This window comes from Cucurbita pepo, chromosome 5, assembly GCF_057944985.1.
Source record: "Cucurbita pepo subsp. pepo isolate OVF chromosome 5, ASM5794498v1, whole genome shotgun sequence".
In the NCBI taxonomy this organism is placed as follows: domain Eukaryota; kingdom Viridiplantae; phylum Streptophyta; class Magnoliopsida; order Cucurbitales; family Cucurbitaceae; genus Cucurbita; species Cucurbita pepo.
In genome coordinates, this window is record NC_141802.1 from 3,593,705 (window position 1) to 3,609,727 (window position 16,023).

Consider the following 16,023-nt stretch of genomic DNA (forward strand, 5'->3'; position numbering starts at 1 on the left):
ATATGAACAGTTGATTCCATGGGCACAAATGAATGAGACTTAATTCAGTTAGCATGAAGAAGATTGCTTGATGATTTGGTCAGCCAGTTCCTTTAAGGTACAGAGTGCTTCTCAAACCATAAAGCATTCATATCTCCAATCATTAGCTTTTGAGATGCACAAAAGATGGCGACAGCAGACACTTCTGAAACAACCCTACTTTATGAAGATGAATATTTTATTTTAATCTATGGAATATCTCTGTACAAAAAGTTCAATAAAGGCGAGAGAAGTGAGAATTTACTAAGACCTATGGATATATTTTAAGCACATAGATAAAAATATGAAGGATATTTACTTGAATCCACGGAATTTCTCAGTAGAAACAACGAAGGCAATAGAAGCGAGAACTTACTATGATCTATGGATGTTTAGAACACAGATAAAGGTGTACCAAAGGATTGGAATGACCAAAAACAGGAAAGAGAAGATTTTCCCAACAGGAGTGATCAACAAAGGGAACAGAGAAAGAGAAAAAATAACATTACTTTTAGGAATAAATGGAAAAAATGTCACAAAATATTTCAGCTACATCAGAGCAACCTGAAATTAGTTTACGCCTCCAAAATTTGCCCACCCCTTCTATAGTTTTCTTGTCATTTTTTTTTTTTTTTTTTGGGGGGGGGGGGGGGGGGGGGGGGGGGTAGGTTATTATTAGCCTAGAGAAAATCTACAAAACTGAGATATTATACCCATTGCATTTGGTCCGCACGCCATGCGTCCATAGTAAGACTAAAAGAAAAAAGCTCCCTGGTCGACGAGTTCCTCCTATGCACAGCTTACACCGGAAGAAGGTAAGAAGCAGCTCTTACCCTGTCATGACGCTGAAGTTGGATATTGATGATGAAGAACATATTTCACTACTTCGTAAAATGATACCACAATCCCAACCGATGGGCCTGCACGGCCAACACGAGGTCCAACTCCTGCAAATAGTCCTTTCAACCCACCATCCCTGGTTCAAGTTGAATTTAATTTTAGTCATATACAGAAGAAAATCGAACTAAAAAACTAAAGCTGCTTTAGATCATATCTTTGTTACCACAAGGCACAATCAATGGGATAGCTCATTATAGACGAAATAATAATGGAGCACTTCCAAACTTTTCGTGCTTGATGGTGTATTATCTTCCTAGTGAAACTAATTAAGGATAAAGCATCTCTATGGAAACCTACAACAATTTAAAAGTCCGAAATAGTGAGATACCTCCAAACCTCCATAAGAGTCTGCCTTGTTGTCATTCTCAGTGCCCTCACCGGATCCTTCTGAAAGTGTAATGAAAAATAATCAGAACCAGTGTCTAAAACCTTGGATATATCTGTTACATCTTCAAATGTGGACAACAGATCTAATTATCTATAGTTAGAATTGTGTGGGTAGTGTAGCAGATAACATAGGTTAACTTTCTAACAATCCCGCAAGTTCTTAACTCTTACAGGCAACAGGCAATATATTTAGAAAGAAAAAAAAAACCTCTATCTGTCGTCGGGTTTTTGCAACATCCAGGGGACATGTAGCGGCAGCAGAAAGACTTCCAGCTACAAAACCAGCAGAAAAGTTGGCCCCAAGCACAGTGGCTGCATTAGCTTCATCACCTACCAACCCAAGGAGTTTCCTTCTGACCTATAAAAATATGAAAGAAGCCCAGTTAAACATAGAGTACCGTAGGTTAAAGATTAATAAAACCTCTCTACAGCTTAACAGCTAAACTCTCACTGGTTCAAGGGTTGACCAACAAATTGCTGAGAATGGAACATCACGTGCAAGTTGCGCCCCCATTCCAGTCCATAGGGCACGATAACTTTTTGCTGCTAAAGTTGAACTAACCAAGGTAAGAAATTGAACCGGAATTTGACCAGGCGTAAAGAATGTTCTTAAAGAAATTAGTATTGATTAGAAATTAACTTACAGGCAGTTTCACCATTAGTTGTGCTCTTAACATTGGAGACAACACCTAGTAAAGTCTGCCAGACTCCAGGCGGCTTCTTGCCAACTCGCATCTCCTTAAATGCCTATACATTAAGAAAAAACCATATCATTCATTTAAATGCATGCCACGACATGAGCAACTTCCTATTAATAAAAAGAAATTGTAGTCAAAAGTGTTCTTTAAAATTATTCTTTTACGTTCTAAAATTTTGACTATGATTTTGAAAATACTTCAAAATATAAACCAGCTTAATTTCAAAAAAAAAAAAAAAAAAAAAAAAAAACTGTTAAATGAGGCCCAAATGATAAGGCAACATCTTAAGGATGATTCAGCTATGCTTCCAGGAGCTCATATTACCTGCATTCGAGTTCTAGCAAGCTCAATTGGATAACAAGTTGCACAAGCCAAAGACCGTGCCAATGCACCAGCAACTAAAGGAACATACGGAGTAGCACTAGGATGATTCTGTGAAGTGATCTCCTCTAACCAGTTTCGGAATATGTCATAGCAAGGTAGATAGATTCCCACCTGTTCTTTTAAATAAAAAAGACATTAATCATTACTCATAAAACTTTTAGACAATGAGAGGGGTGGCCTTGGATTAATATGATGTCATACCGTGGGAACAGCAAGAGCTAGGCCAGCATTTGTGCCTCTCCATAACCTTGCAAATCCTTCCTGTGAATTTTAACGTGTAATGAATACTACTAAAACAAATAGATAGTTCATAACATACTTTAACTAGCAGACACATCTATTTTACAAGCCAATTGTGTTACATCATTCAATACCAGAAGCAGTAGTTTTCAAGCAAAAACAAAGAAATAAGTCACAAGTTTATCCATCAGTTAAGATTAACTAGAGAAAATTGACCAACCTGTCGAATGATTTTGTAGAAGACATCCAACGTCCCTTTGTACTGAAAACAATCAGGAGGACATATTGCTACTGTACCATGAATCCCCGCACGCGCACATGAAGGCGAACACCTTAAATCTGCAAACATCTGGCACAGCATATAGCAATCAAAGATTAATTCAAGCCTACAGAGAGATATCAAGTCCAACAAAAAGACAGTAGAAGCATAAAAATATTAAAAAATACAAATTCCAAAATGAAGCAAAACATTAAGAGTAAGATTTGATAATATGATGACAGATCCTTGCTCCATAAACTCTCATACCTCTCGCAGAACATTGTCATTCCCTAAAGGCACTAGAGAATGCAAGCCAGAAAATTGAAATGGCATGCCTAAAGTACTTCTACTAATCAATCCAGATTATAAACTTCACAACTAGAAATAGAGGGCCAAACGCTTCATGGGTTTAGGTTCTATGACGTGATTTATGACTAATGGCTTTTGAAGTGAAACTCAATCATCTCCGAGACAAATCAAGTAAGGTATTCATTCCTGGCCCAGAAGAATAAACACAATGTCAACGAAGTTTTAATCTTTAAATCAAGTAACTATTTGAATTCAATTCAATCTAATTATACATGTTCTCTTTGATCAGATTAGTCCGGGGATTTTAGAAAGAGCCAAAAAAGAAAAATGCTACATTACATCATGTTAACGATAGACAATATACACGTGGAAAATATTTGCATTTAAAAAAAAATAAAATTAACAAATCATAGAAAGGGAATGAACGCCCTGAAAACTAACATAATTAGCCAGACATCAAATATCGATACACTGTAACATCATATATCACATAGAAAATACAAAATAAAAATCAGAAACACGATTAGATTCTAAAGAAGCTATATCCAAGATAGGAACAAAAATGAATCAGACTTCTAGGTAATTGAACAAACCGTATTTGGTCCAAAAAATGCCATGCGACTGGTCCAATCACTAAGTGGATGCGAATAAGGAACTCCGGCAGCTTGAGCTTGCAACCTTGTCTAATAATTCAAAAAACATAGAAATGATTAGACTGCAGAGCACGCTGGGGAGGCCAATAATATATAATCAAGGTTGCAGAACACAAGGGAGAAGCGAGAGCGGCCCGATGTATACACTGATTCAAGGTCAAATAGTAAATAGAAAATTTAAGAACATCTCAAACTGCTTCTACTTTTCAAGGAGTCATCTGTAACTATAAATTTCAGGTTAAACTACTAATTTAGCCTTGAATTGTTTTTTTTTTTTTCTTTTTTTTTCTTTTTTACAAAAAAAAAAAAAAAAAAAAAAAAAAAAGAATTACTTGTTTCCTTGACTATTTTGACTCTAATAAGTACCTGACATTAACATCGATGCTTAAATATTGACTTCACACCTTGATTGAACTAATAGGTGATAATTCTACATGTGACAAAGTAGCAAGATAAAATGTAAGCAGGCCATGCCAAAAATTCAAAAAGATGGACAGGCACGATACTTTTTTTTGGCTTGCTCACCCTTTATCTAGGTTAACCATTCCCTTGCTGATACATCTTCTTTCCAATCATCGCTCGTTAGCCCAAAACACATACCATGTCAATATTTAAATAGGGACTTGATAAATTCAAAATCGAAAGTAATATAATTGCTACGTCCAAGACTAAACTTGTTACTTAACCTAAAATTAACAATAATCCCTTTCCTTATTTCTCCAAAGTTCAATCATTTGAATAAACTGAAGGAGTTGAGGAATCATCAGATCATCTTAAACAGCCCAGTAGGAAGGATATATTTCTTAAACCACCTTCCATCCTACGCACCTAAATAAATTTCTCTCAACAAAGAACCGTTTATTCACCAAAGTTCATCAAATCAAGGAATGTTCAAAAACATGCACGCCCGTGGTGTAGGGAGCCAGATAACAATATGATATTTAAACATTAAAAAACAAACAAACAAACAAATAAACAAACAAACAAAAAAACAAAGAGCAGGCTCGTAACTTGTCCCCAAAGGCACTTAACTAACCAACCATATGATTTTACCCCCGCCGTAGTTTTGCAATCACTCCCTCACGATTCAAGTATTTAAAACCTCAAAAACAGAGAGAACTCTCATTCAACATTACCTTGACAACATCAAGAGGATTTACAATAATCGCCGAAAGAAAGGCAGCACCAGCAGCAGAGGCAGCGCGTTCTACAACCCCCAATTTCTCAGAAGGAGAATTATCATTCGAACACCGAGACGGAGAAGCAGAAAGCCTCACACCATCAGTCTCAACAACCAACATCGCAGAATCACGCTCACAACTCCCAACTCTCTGAGCTTCCGCCGCCGAGCCAATCCAAGAACCATGCCCTCGCTCCGATTTCACCATCCTCTCCGCCAACGAGTTCATCCTGCACAATCCAAACACTCGCTTCTCAAATGAAACATCAACAAGAACCGAAACCTGAATGTTGGAATGGCGATTGAAATATGCAGTTGGAGAATGGAAAAGCAAAAACAAACGAGCTCTGCAAATTGCTGGGAGAACAGGAAGAAGGAAGAAGGAAGTCTCACCAGAAGAAAGCGGAAGAAGAGACGAGAAGAAGGTCCAAGAACTTTGGCTCTATTGCTCCCCGCGGCTTAGGGCCACTCTTCTAACCTTTCATATTGACCTCCTAAATTTCTTAGTAAATACCTAATTATTCGCCCTAAATTCCCTTTCCACAGATTTATTTTATTTTCTTTCATTTTTAAATATTCTACTTTAATTTATTATGTTTATTATCTTTATTTCTGCGTAATTCTGATTAATTCTATTTAATTTAGGTTGCGAAATATTAAGGGAAAAATAAAGTTACCATCTTACCCTCCTCTTCAACTATTTGATTATTTCAAAACATTTTTTAGAATATATTATTTTAATTTTAGTTTAATTAGTTAAAATGAATTTAATTTTAAAATCTTCTAGAACTTATTTTATTTTGTAAGAACGTTTACGACGGGCATGGAATTTATTAATTTACAATACAAAGTCAATGGCTATACAAATTTCTCATGAATTTTATGGGAATTTCCTTTGAAATTAAGATATATTTCTTAGAAATTTTGTTGAGAATTCCTTAGAAAAATTAAGAGGCTAAATTGGTAATTTCTATTAATTAGGAGACTCGTTTCGTTTTTTGTTTTTTATTTTTTTTAATTGAAACCTAAAGTATTTAGTAATTATTTATTGTTTATTATCCTATGAAGAATTAAATTAAAATTGTAAAATTATATTTGAAATGTTAAATTTTAAAATTATGTATCCAAATTTTTTATTTATTTTGTTATATTTGTTTTTAAATACTTAGTATAATCTATTTTATAAGTCAATAATTATATATATATATATATTTTTTTTTTTTTTATTGACAAAAAAAAATGGAATTATGATCAACAAACAAATACTTAATTTTAAGTTAAATTAATCAAAATACTCTAAAGATTTAAAGTTAAATTTATGTCTCAAAAAAATACTTTTAAACTTTTTAATTTTTTAATAATAATTTTAAATTTTTTTAAAAAATTAATTAAATTTGTTGAGCAAAATACAGAGTTTAGGGTAGACAATTTCTAATAATATATATAATCTATTTTATAAATATATAATCATAAAATAATATTTCCTACGAAAATAAAATATAAAAGTAACAAAAAAAACGAAAAAAGAAAAAAAGTATTATTAAAAAAATGAAATAACAACAAAACAAACAAAAACCGATCCAAGAGAGATTCCGTTGCGGCGGCCGGAAAATCTGCCAGAAAATAGGCAGGCGGCGGCACATTTGCCGACGACTATGCGCTGTCACTCTGCCAATTCCTCTACAGAACCACCAAAGGATCCGAACCCATCAAAATTTCTTCAAAATAATCATGATCTTCTCCTCTTACTGCTGGAACAGGGTCACCGTCGTCTCCACCGCCGCTGGAGTCACAGCCGAACCATGGAATTTCCTGTATTAGAGATGTTTCGTACTCGAGAAGCAGAGGAGGTTCAAAAACAATCGATTTGGATATATCGTCGAAGAAGGGGAAATCAACCGCCGGGAATTCTTCGGCAGCGCCACCAGTTGCGGCGGTCTGGAATGGCGGTGAGAAATCGGTGGAGTGGGTTCTGTATTGGAGGACTGACGTCGGAGATGAAAGGTTCGTCGGAGACGATGGCTTTATGGCAGGCTCTGTTAGCGGCAGAGGAGTGAGGAAATTTGTTGAAGCGGCGGATCCCCGGAGCTTCTCGGCGGCTCTGTTGTACACCATGGCGGCCTCCTCCGCCGTGTCGTACGTCCCCAACCACATTCGTACACGGCGACCGGGGTCCCGTATCTCCGCCGCCCATTTCCCCCACGGACGCCGCCGGACGCCGCGGAACTTCTTCACATTACCCATCGCCGTCTTTTTATTCTTCTTCTTCTTCGTTATCATCTTTCGGCCACCGCCGCCAATCGGCGGCGTCCCGATGGTGATCTCGCGAATGTAACGCTTCACACGGCGGCGTGTGAGACTCGCAGCTTCTTCGTCGCTGGATGAGGAGTCGGTGGCCTCCGGATCGATCATCGAGATCCTTACGATTCTTGAACCGGCGGTGTTTTCCGGTGGTTCCGAGGTGGGTTTTGGGCAAAGAATGGTTTGAACTTCCATGGTAGTTTCAGAGCTGAGGGTTAATGGCGGAATCTCTGAATTTGCATTCTAGAGATTTAAAAAAAGGAATAAAGGGAAAAGGAAAACTAAAAGATAGAGATATTATAAAAATATTCAAATGTTTCTCATATTCACTTTGAAAAGCATTTTACAAAAACTATCTATAACATATAACAATTAACATTTAACATGAAGTACCAATTCAAACATGAGGTTTAGATCAAACATTTGCCATAAATAACTTGTCAGAATCAATTCAAGAGAAAGTTTTGAAATAAAATTTGTTTGTAAACTCGTGATTTGAATAACTGGTTGATAAATACCACTTGAATGACTGTATTCATGTAAGTTCACAAATAAATACCACTTGAATGACTGTATTCATGTAAGTTCACACAACAACTTACTACTCATCTGTATTCATGTAAGTTCACACAAAAACTTACTACTGATGGACTTTTTCAAATATCTACTCGACCTACATATATTTAATATTTAGGGCGACTAGATATGAAAATAGGAGGGAAAGAAAGGAGAGAAAAAAATATAAAATTTAGCTGCATATGTACAAATATTAAATAGAAAGCAATGTACAAAACGACGCCGTTTCTGCTACACACCGAGATATCTACGCGACACCCAACACACCTCTATTATTTATGTCCTCTTTCTCTCTTTTTTTTTTTTTTCCCTCCTCCTTTCTTTTTCCATTTTTGTTTCCTTCATAAATTTACTTTTTCATGGCTGAGTTTTTAAGAAATATTCGAACTTATAAAAAAGGAGTGTTTATCTACTTTTTTTTTTTTTTTTAATTAAAACTATAAATTTATTCCATACTTTTCAAATTAATTTTGAGTTTTAGAAATCAAGATAACAAATTCGGCCATATTTTTTTAAATTGAGCCCTATTTTAAAATACTAAAATAATTCATAAATTACAGGTTTATATTTATGGAAACACTTGGTATGATTAAAGCTCGTGAAAAAAAAAAAAAAAAAAAACAATAGATTTGTCAACTTCAAAAAGATAAATAAAATATATTAGCCTTTATCCAAATACATTCAAGTCTCTCATTAAATACTCTGATGAATATTCCTTGGAACCCACAATGCACAGAAGTGTTCTCATCCTAGTTTCTTCTAAGTTTTGGAGTTTTCAAAGAGACCTATGTGGTACTCAAAAGTTGGAATATATTTCAAAGAGACATATATTGGGGTTCCAATCCCTAATAGAACAGATCAGAAAACAAGGGAGAGATGTTCAAGGAGCACGATTACATTCATCCAAAACCCTAAACAGAGCTCACATTATCCATGCATAACAAGGGAAAAACATGCTTTTACCTTCTTCTTTCACAAAGCTATTGTTGCACCAAATATTTGGTGCATTTCTTTTTCAGAGGGATTGAAACAGAATTACAATTGCATACAAATTTGCCAGGCATATAAAATGACAATAGATTCCTCCCAACTTACAAGGGGTATGGGGGATTGGGATACTATCTTACCTACCCCATGGCATACTTCTGGGTCCAGCTCCTTGCAGTGGTTTCATACTTGTTCCTGTCTGTCTTGTACATGTGAGCAATCTCCGGCACCAACGGATCATCGGGGTTAGGATCCGTTAACAAAGAACAGATTGAGAGCAACACCTTAACAAATCAATTATCCATCCGTTCAATAGAAACTTACAGCCCATGATTCATCAATCAAAATTATAGAACAATGCAGTGCAACAAACCCCTATTAATTAGAACTAGATCAGGTTTTCCCTAAATCTGAGCAGGGACCTATTATGTCGAAGTCCACCATGAAAGTGAGAAATCTAATGCAGTGGATAGAAAGCACATGAACTTCAACAAAAGAACATGCTTAAAATAAATATTTTAGTGTGCCATTCAATACAGTTACCAACTTTCAACTGAGCCTGAGAGATGCAACAGGACACAATTGCATATCTGATTTAAATATCTTAAAATGACTGTTGTGGATGCAGGCAATATTTTTATCATTATTATTATTATGGAGAAAGGGAAACGATGCAGTGTGTGAGATGTGTTATATGATAATTTACTATGATCTTCAATGAAATTTCAGGGGATGGAACCTTAGAAATGGTTAGGGCAGGGCTCCACTGTTCTTTCAATATGTCCAGGCAAATGCTTCCATTGCTGTTTATATTTGGATGGAATACCTTTGTTCTGAACGCTACCTGAAAATTTATTATTTATATGAGTTGAACGAACAAAAAGTAGTCATTTTGCATCCAACAATACTATGGATAGAAGTTAATAAGTGTTCAGCAGGAGAAGCAACTATTTCCATGATTTAGATCATAGGCCATGTCTGAGAGATCCCAGTAACATTGCCTGAAGTTCCAAACAAAAATCAGAATGTAAAATAGGTCTATAGTCTGCATGAGTTGCTCAAAACTAATACGCGCGTGAATGCTCATAATGGACAAAATCAGGAGAATGGGAGTGTGATAAGGATACAAAATTAACAAAGAAGGAAATACCTTAGGAGGCTTAAATGGGTAGTCTGGAGGGAAGTGAATGGTGACAAGGAAGACACCACCAGCATAGGGACTATCTGGAGGTCCCATTATGGTTGCTTGCCAATGAAACATGTCTTCAGCTACAGGACCTGTGATCGTGGCAGAACGTATCAACAAAGGAAGACTTGCGACTTCCGTTTAAAATTATAAGCCCTAAACATTTATGAACATATATAAATGAAAGTCTTTATATATTTTTTAGCCCCTAATGTTGGGATGTTTTTTCAATTTAACCCCAATTATTTAAAAAGCTTCAATTTAGTCTATTGTGTTGAAATTAGTTTTTGAATGTTACCATTCCTACTAGTGAATGTTAGAATTGGTTGATGATAAAGACTATATGACATGATTAATTAGATAGTTTAACAAAAAAAATTGAGGAGAAATTATGTCATCTAAGAGAGGAAAAGTCAAAATTGCCAACTTCTTAGAAATTTGGAGGAATTTGAAGTTTCCTAGTTTAGGTGGCCTAATTCATCCTATCATTCGATTTAAGCCTAGCATCAACCAATTCTAACATTCACTAGTGAACATAGTTAAGACACGGGGACTAAGAATGGAAATATGTCTTTGAAAAGACTACAGAAAAATTACATCTATACCAAAAGTTTCCTGGAGGCTGTAACTATTGATTATCCATGCCGTTTCAAAGGAAATGCGTTTTCAATCTCATTCATAGCACACAAAAACACCACTAGAAATTAAAATCAGAAAGCATCATAATTCAAACCATCATGAAATTACAAACACATTTTCAACACCAATCCAAGCAGAATCTTCTCAATCAGATCAAAACTAAAACAATCCGATTCCAACCAGCAGCAAACACGCAAAAGAGCAAAGATCGTGGTCAGAACAAAAAGTACATAAAAAGAAACAAAATACCAGCACTGCAAGACGTGGGAGGATCCTTCTGCAAGTCCTTGAGCTCCTTCAAGATCCGCTTAGACGCCATCAGAAAAAAACCTAGAAATGACAGCTAAAGATCACTGCCATCAGATGAATCCAGGGAAAATCAAAACAAAATATATTGCATATATGGATAAACAAGAATACCTGAGAAGCAAAGATTGAAAAAAATCCCTCACAGTTAGATTTTTGGTTTCTGGATCTCTAAGCCGTGAGGGCTCGTAAGGAAGAGGATAGCGAAAATAGAAGAAGAAAGAGAATTGGTAAAGAAAAAAAGAATATTTATTGAGAGCGTTTAGTGTGGGGCCCTCTAAATCTCGCGGCTTCTGATTGGTACAGTTTCATATTCTTGCGACAGTTGTGGGTCCTCCCTTAGCGTTTTTTTCACGGATATTATAAATATATTATTTTTCTTTTGATCGATTCCATTATTTTAATATAATTCTTTTTTTTTTCTTTTTTAAAGTACAATTTAATAATATCATTTTAATTTTGTTGGGTTAAATTATAATCTAATTTGTGTCTTATGTCTAAATTTTTAAAAATTCAAAAATATATTTAATTTTAAAACTTTTTAAATTTGGTTAGAACCTAAATTCAAAATCAAACTTACTGAATGCATAAAAATAATAATAATAAATAAATAAATAACTAAATAAGCATAAATTATTGAGATTAAATGATTGATTAAACAATTAAAATTTTGTTCGTTAATTGTTATTTTGTTCCAATAATTGTTATGTTATATTATATTCAAGTCTTTTTTAAAACCATTTTTTGTCTACCTCATCCCGTCACCTGTTTCATTCTCAGTTTATACGTCGTTGATGTTGGTGGTACAGAAACAAAAAACTAGTGGTACAAAAACAAATCGAATAAATCGAATTCCAACCCTTTTGACCCTTTTGCTCTCCATGTTCGCTACGAGTAGCAGGTTCGTTCTCTTTGATTCGATGTTTTTACTGTTTCTTCTTCCCTTGGGGTTTCATTATGGATGATTTGCGGGTTATGGCAGGATGTGGAGAACAGGGTTTACATGATTAAAGAGCTGGATCGACTAACAGGTCAGTTTAGCCATTAATGGGTGCTTACTTATTCGTAAGCTACAATTGAGCATCTGGAAACGCCAGATTAGAACTTGGAACTAAACTAAATTCCAGCATTGAACATGAACTAAACTATTAGAACTGGAAACTATTATGCTCAATTTGTAAGCTACAATTGAGCATCTGCCTTTCGTATTGTACAGAGCTTAAACTGAATTCCAGCAACTATTTTATGTCATAAGCATGTTTCTTTGCTTCAAGATTCCCCCCTCTTGAAGGGAAATTCATGCATGAAGAACTCAGTATGAGTTTGTCACAGTTTATCTGGTAATATTTATCAAACAAGTTCAAAAACAAAATTCCATACATAATCATTACTAGAAAGGTGATAACTTTGGTATAACATATGTGGATAATATCATATTGCTCCCAAAATATCAACCAAAACCAAATAGTCAGCACTACAAACGCCTATATTCTTTGTCAAATTTACAATCTCAAGTGGCCTCTGTTGTCATATACAAAGGTGCCATAGTTGAAGTACAACACAATCATTTCCAGAATTCTTATTTTATGACGTACCGCCAAGAAAGTGAGCTACAGCCTTATCAGTGTCGTTGTCATACATGAGTAATGCCTCGACCACTTTGTTGGATGGAAATCCCATCTCTCGTAGGAGTGTGTAGCCTTTCACAAATTCTTGAACCTACAAAATTATGCTCGAGTCAGTCAGCAAATCCAAACCAAAAAAACAAACAAAAGAGTACTTTTACGAGATGGAATAGAGGAACTAAATCAGGACTCTATTAGAGTTTGGAACTAAATAAGAACGAAAACAAGACTATATTTTAACCTCTTAAAAGGTGAGGTAACATTGCTTATATTCAACCTCTTAAAAGGTGAGGTAACATTGCTTATATTCAACCTTATAAAAGGTGAGGTAACATTGCTTATATTCAACCTTATAAAAGGTGAGGTAAAATTAAATTAAATAGCATAAGTTATAAGATAACATCAAAGAGTGGATAGATCCGCCATCTGTGCATCGCAAGCAAACGAGCAACTTGATTTTAGTACATGGAGAAGTAAAGATAATCCTGCAAGCCCTTTACACATGATCAAGAATATACATATATATCCCAACCATTGTAGCATGTGTCCCTAGGGGACAAAGGGCACAATGACTCGACTTTATTCTCACCTTCCCCTGGCTTACCATTGGTAATTGGCTCAAGGTTCCAAACTCAATGGTGGCAAATAAACAAGAGGGTTAGGCTCATTGAGGGACTTAACCTAACACCTTACAACACGAGCTGACAACAACCATGCATCACCTCTATTTATGCTCCGAAGGATATCCCTCTCAATCAAGAGGACCCCTTCACAATTTTGTATAAATGGACTACACATAAATTAACTATTCTTATGAGACACGACTATCTAACTCTACAATATTTGTTTGACAAGAAAACTTGTAGGTCGTCAAATCCTAGACAGGTGGCCACAATGGCTTGAATCCATTCTCTTTTAAGTATTTTCTTATTAACATTGGCCATTATGGACTACTAGCCCTATGTCAATCATGGTGGTTTATCAAGATATATCAAATGCCACAAATACTACATTACAATAAGATTATATCCCATTCCCCTAGGACGTAACTCCATCAATCATTCATAGTTACCTTGGTTGGATTGTCTCCATAATTAGCAACTGCAAGTGAAACTGCTTCCCGACTCAAGCCAGATGCAACATACTTGTTCACAACTGGATCTCCTGGAGAACCCTACAAGGAAACATGTATACTCATAACGACGCGGATAATAGCTTGTGGAAATATATAGACCTCCAAACGGAAAAGAGGGAACTGAGGCCTGAAGACACACCATATAATACCATTTTAAGAAGAAAGCAATCAAATAGTATCTAGTACCGACTAGATAATCTTTCTTATTCAAGAGACAATTAACACAAAGTACAAAATTGATAAATAAATAAAATTGCCAAGGAATAATATATGTGATACATGATATCAAGGAAAGAAATCAACCCAAGACGGACTAAAAGTTACAAATATGCTTTGGGTAAATGAAATTTTCCTTGATTAACCCCTGGTTAGAAAGCTAGAGTTATATTATGAAGCTATTTGATGAAGAAAAAAAGAACATTAGAACATAAGAAGGAAAAGAAGGTACCATTGAAGATGACGACTCTACAGGTCTAGAAGGAGGGTGTTCCAACCCAAACCGATTCCAATTCGGAGTTTCTTTCTCTGCTTCAGCCAAAACCTTTTTCTCAAACTCAAAATCAAATTGGAAATTGCTCCGAGGAATATCTCCAACTTGTGGCGATAATTGAGGCTAAAAGAAAAGATCGAGCCATTAAAATCCGAAGCAAACATTTACATTACCAGATTTAATAACCGGAAAGTCGATCATATCTCGATTCAATTCAGAAATCGATGAAACTCAAAATCAAAACTCACCGGAGGAGTAATTCGATATTCCGGTTTAATGGTAACCCGGATGCCCAATCCTGCTGTACAATCAACAAATCGAAATCAAAACGAAGAAAAGAAAACGTATCACAATAAAAAAACCTCAAGATTGGAGGATTTGATTAAACAATTCAAGCAAACCCTAAAACAATTTCTAAAACTCGCAAACCACAAACCTAAACGATTCATCAAAAACTCATAAATAAGCGAGATCAAAGGCGAAAAACTTACAAGAGGAGGGAGAAGATGGAGAAGGAGCAGCAGAAGAAGAATGGTGGTGGGAGGAGACTCGAGCCACCGGAGGCGCCGGTGAATGACCTTGCTGACCGATCCTCGGGTACATGGACTGTGTATACATAGGATGAATTGAAGGAGATGGTGAAGATGAAGCGGCTGGGCCGTACATCGGAGGATGAGCGTTGTAGTAGCCGGGCTTGTTTCTGTAATCATAAGCCATAGCCGAAAGGAGGAAGAAGAAGACGGTACAGTCGAAGACGGAGAGGGAAAGACGGTGGAATATCCAAGTTGAACGCTTCGCGAAGAAGTAGACTTTATAAATGGTTATTTCATATGCGGTTTCCATTTTATGTTAATTTGCAATAACGCCCTTCCCAAGTCAAATTTTTCTCATTTTAATTTTAATTATTTTGGTTACAAATTTAATTAATTTAATTAAACTCACAGTTTAATAATTTCATTTGATATAAATAAACGATTTTGTATAATAAAAAAAATTATATGATCCAATCAAACTGACGTGAGGTATGAGCTCATTATAATAAGCATAGTCGTAAATAATTATATACTAAACATCATTATCCGTATCACTGTACTGTATGAGGCGTCCTATTTCTCTTAGACTTGTTTTGTATGAGCTTAGAATGTGACATGTTACCTCGAGTTAACCCTAGAGGTATCAACACCAACGTTCTCTAAATGGGTTTTATAATAAGTTAGCCAAACATTTATTATATTCGTATACCGTGATCCAAGCACGTCACGTGTGACCTCCATTTGAGTGACATTGGTGGCTTGTGGACGTTATGGTTATAATGCACATTTGAGTGCATGTCTACGAAAGAATAGATGCCAAATTCAAGGTAAAACTATAAAGCCACTTTGAATCGTTTCCATACTCGGTATCATATATGCCCGTATAATTTAAAATTTTGTATATTAAAAAAATCTTATTAGAGTCAAAATTTCGATCTTGAGACTCGTGGATTATCAGTCTACCACGATTCCACTATTTATTAAAATAGTAATTATTTTATGTTAAAAAAATTAAACTATTAGAATTATTATTTGGAACTATTGATTATTAGCTATTTCGATATTGTATAAGTTATGAGTTCATTCGACTTTAGACATATCATATTTATTTAATTTAATATTTTTAACTAAAATATAATTTAAAAATTATTAGATAAAAGTATAAGATATATATTATAATTATTAAAAATCCACAAATAAAATTAATGGGAGACAAA

General features: G+C 35.2%; 4 protein-coding genes across 6 annotated transcripts; all 4 read right to left on the bottom strand.

The window, feature by feature from the left end:
• Positions 1 to 509: 509 nt before the first annotated feature.
• On the bottom strand, positions 510 to 5,558 carry LOC111795020 (mitochondrial carrier protein MTM1-like). Of its 3 annotated transcripts, none has more exons than XM_087123863.1 (11): positions 5,422 to 5,558; positions 4,985 to 5,258; positions 3,789 to 3,878; positions 2,848 to 2,976; positions 2,589 to 2,648; positions 2,328 to 2,498; positions 1,950 to 2,052; positions 1,757 to 1,848; positions 1,514 to 1,663; positions 1,247 to 1,305; positions 510 to 994 (listed from the first exon to the last, which is right to left on the bottom strand). In XM_087123863.1, the coding sequence occupies exons 2-11, from the start codon at positions 5,255 to 5,257 to the stop codon at positions 856 to 858; spliced, it is 1,266 nt and encodes a 421-aa protein (XP_086979989.1). In that variant the 5' UTR covers position 5,258; positions 5,422 to 5,558; the 3' UTR covers positions 510 to 855. The 3 variants fall into 3 exon arrangements, with proteins under 3 accessions (XP_086979989.1, XP_086979987.1, XP_086979988.1); XM_087123861.1 differs by having other exon boundaries at positions 1,757 to 1,851; XM_087123862.1 differs by having other exon boundaries at positions 1,757 to 1,851; positions 4,985 to 5,311; positions 5,422 to 5,518.
• A 936-nt stretch (positions 5,559 to 6,494) lies between these two features.
• Positions 6,495 to 7,689, bottom strand: LOC111786144 (ethylene-responsive transcription factor CRF2-like). Its single transcript, XM_023666485.2, has one exon. It carries the CDS (start codon positions 7,522 to 7,524, stop codon positions 6,709 to 6,711), a length of 816 nt encoding a protein of 271 aa, XP_023522253.2. The 5' UTR covers positions 7,525 to 7,689; the 3' UTR covers positions 6,495 to 6,708.
• Positions 7,690 to 8,782: 1,093 nt separating this feature from the next.
• Positions 8,783 to 11,296, bottom strand: LOC111796218 (ubiquitin-conjugating enzyme E2 10). The gene is made up of 5 exons (XM_023678973.2): positions 11,138 to 11,296; positions 10,967 to 11,060; positions 10,043 to 10,170; positions 9,632 to 9,736; positions 8,783 to 9,176 (listed from the first exon to the last, which is right to left on the bottom strand). The coding sequence occupies exons 2-5, from the start codon at positions 11,034 to 11,036 to the stop codon at positions 9,033 to 9,035; spliced, it is 447 nt and encodes a 148-aa protein (XP_023534741.1). The 5' UTR covers positions 11,037 to 11,060; positions 11,138 to 11,296; the 3' UTR covers positions 8,783 to 9,032.
• Positions 11,297 to 12,410: 1,114 nt separating this feature from the next.
• Positions 12,411 to 15,077, bottom strand: LOC111796216 (Ubiquitin-associated/translation elongation factor EF1B protein). The gene is made up of 5 exons (XM_023678970.2): positions 14,765 to 15,077; positions 14,522 to 14,574; positions 14,232 to 14,396; positions 13,721 to 13,822; positions 12,411 to 12,742 (listed from the first exon to the last, which is right to left on the bottom strand). Exons 1-5 carry the CDS (start codon positions 14,988 to 14,990, stop codon positions 12,608 to 12,610), a joined length of 681 nt encoding a protein of 226 aa, XP_023534738.1. The 5' UTR covers positions 14,991 to 15,077; the 3' UTR covers positions 12,411 to 12,607.
• Between the last annotated feature and the right edge of the window lie 946 nt (positions 15,078 to 16,023).